General features: G+C 65.9%; 1 protein-coding gene across 2 annotated transcripts in view; it reads left to right on the plus strand.

Moving 5' to 3' along the window:
• Nucleotides 1–735, plus strand: part of RFK (riboflavin kinase) — a 67,794-nt gene that overhangs the window by 56,120 nt on the left and 10,939 nt on the right. Inside the window, exon 1 of one of the 2 annotated variants that reach the window (XM_019517433.1) lies at nt 193–356. The exons of the other annotated variant lie outside the window; for it this stretch is intronic. Coding sequence (XP_019372978.1) covers nt 275–356 — 82 coding nt within the window. The 5' untranslated portion in view covers nt 193–274. Of the gene's footprint in view, nt 1–192; nt 357–735 lie in introns of those variants that run through there. 2 annotated transcript variants of the gene reach the window in all.

Below are 735 nucleotides of genomic sequence, written 5' to 3' on the forward strand. Positions count from 1 at the left end.
ACCCGACGAAACCGCTTGCGCAAGGTGGGGGCAGAGCGCCGCTGGGCGAGCCCATTTTCGGGACGGGGGGGGGAGCGGACCAGGACTGTTCCAGAGGCTAGAAGCTGTCACGCCCCGCCCCGCCCCCTTCCTTGCCCCGCCCACCCGCTTCCGCACCGGCGCGCGCGCGCGCGCGCATGCGCAGGACAGTCGCAGCTCCGGCTGCCGGCTCAGGGTTGCGCCACAGACCCGCGCGGCCTCGTCACGCACCGGACCCGTCCCGACCGCCGGCGCCATGAGGCACCTGCCCTACTTCTGCCGCGGGGAGGTGGTGCGGGGCTTCGGCCGTGGCTCCAAGGAGCTGGGTATCCCCACGGGTGAGAGGCTAGCAACGTGGGGCGGTGTGTGTGTGGCGGGGGTTGGGGGGGGTCAAGACCGGCTCCCCCTCGCGCCCCCGTGTGTGCCCAGGCGCTGGTTCACACTTGTCTGCCCACTCCCTGGCACATCTGCCTCCGCACATGCCCACGTGTACATGCACCCATGTTTGTGTGCCTGCCCATGCCCATCTCCACATGCATGCACACGAACATATGTGTCCACGCACCCGTATGCCTGCCCATATCTGCATGTGTATATATATGTCCTTACACACCCTTATACCAGCACACATATTTGCTCTCACACAGGTGGCCATACACACAGGCATATATGCCTGCACTCACACACATGCCCATGCCTGCACATGCTCCTGTGGAC

The sequence above is a fragment of the Gavialis gangeticus genome, unplaced genomic scaffold (genome assembly GCF_001723915.1).
Source record: "Gavialis gangeticus isolate Ggan-Ray unplaced genomic scaffold, GavGan_comp1, whole genome shotgun sequence".
NCBI classification, from domain to species: Eukaryota; Metazoa; Chordata; order Crocodylia; family Gavialidae; genus Gavialis; species Gavialis gangeticus.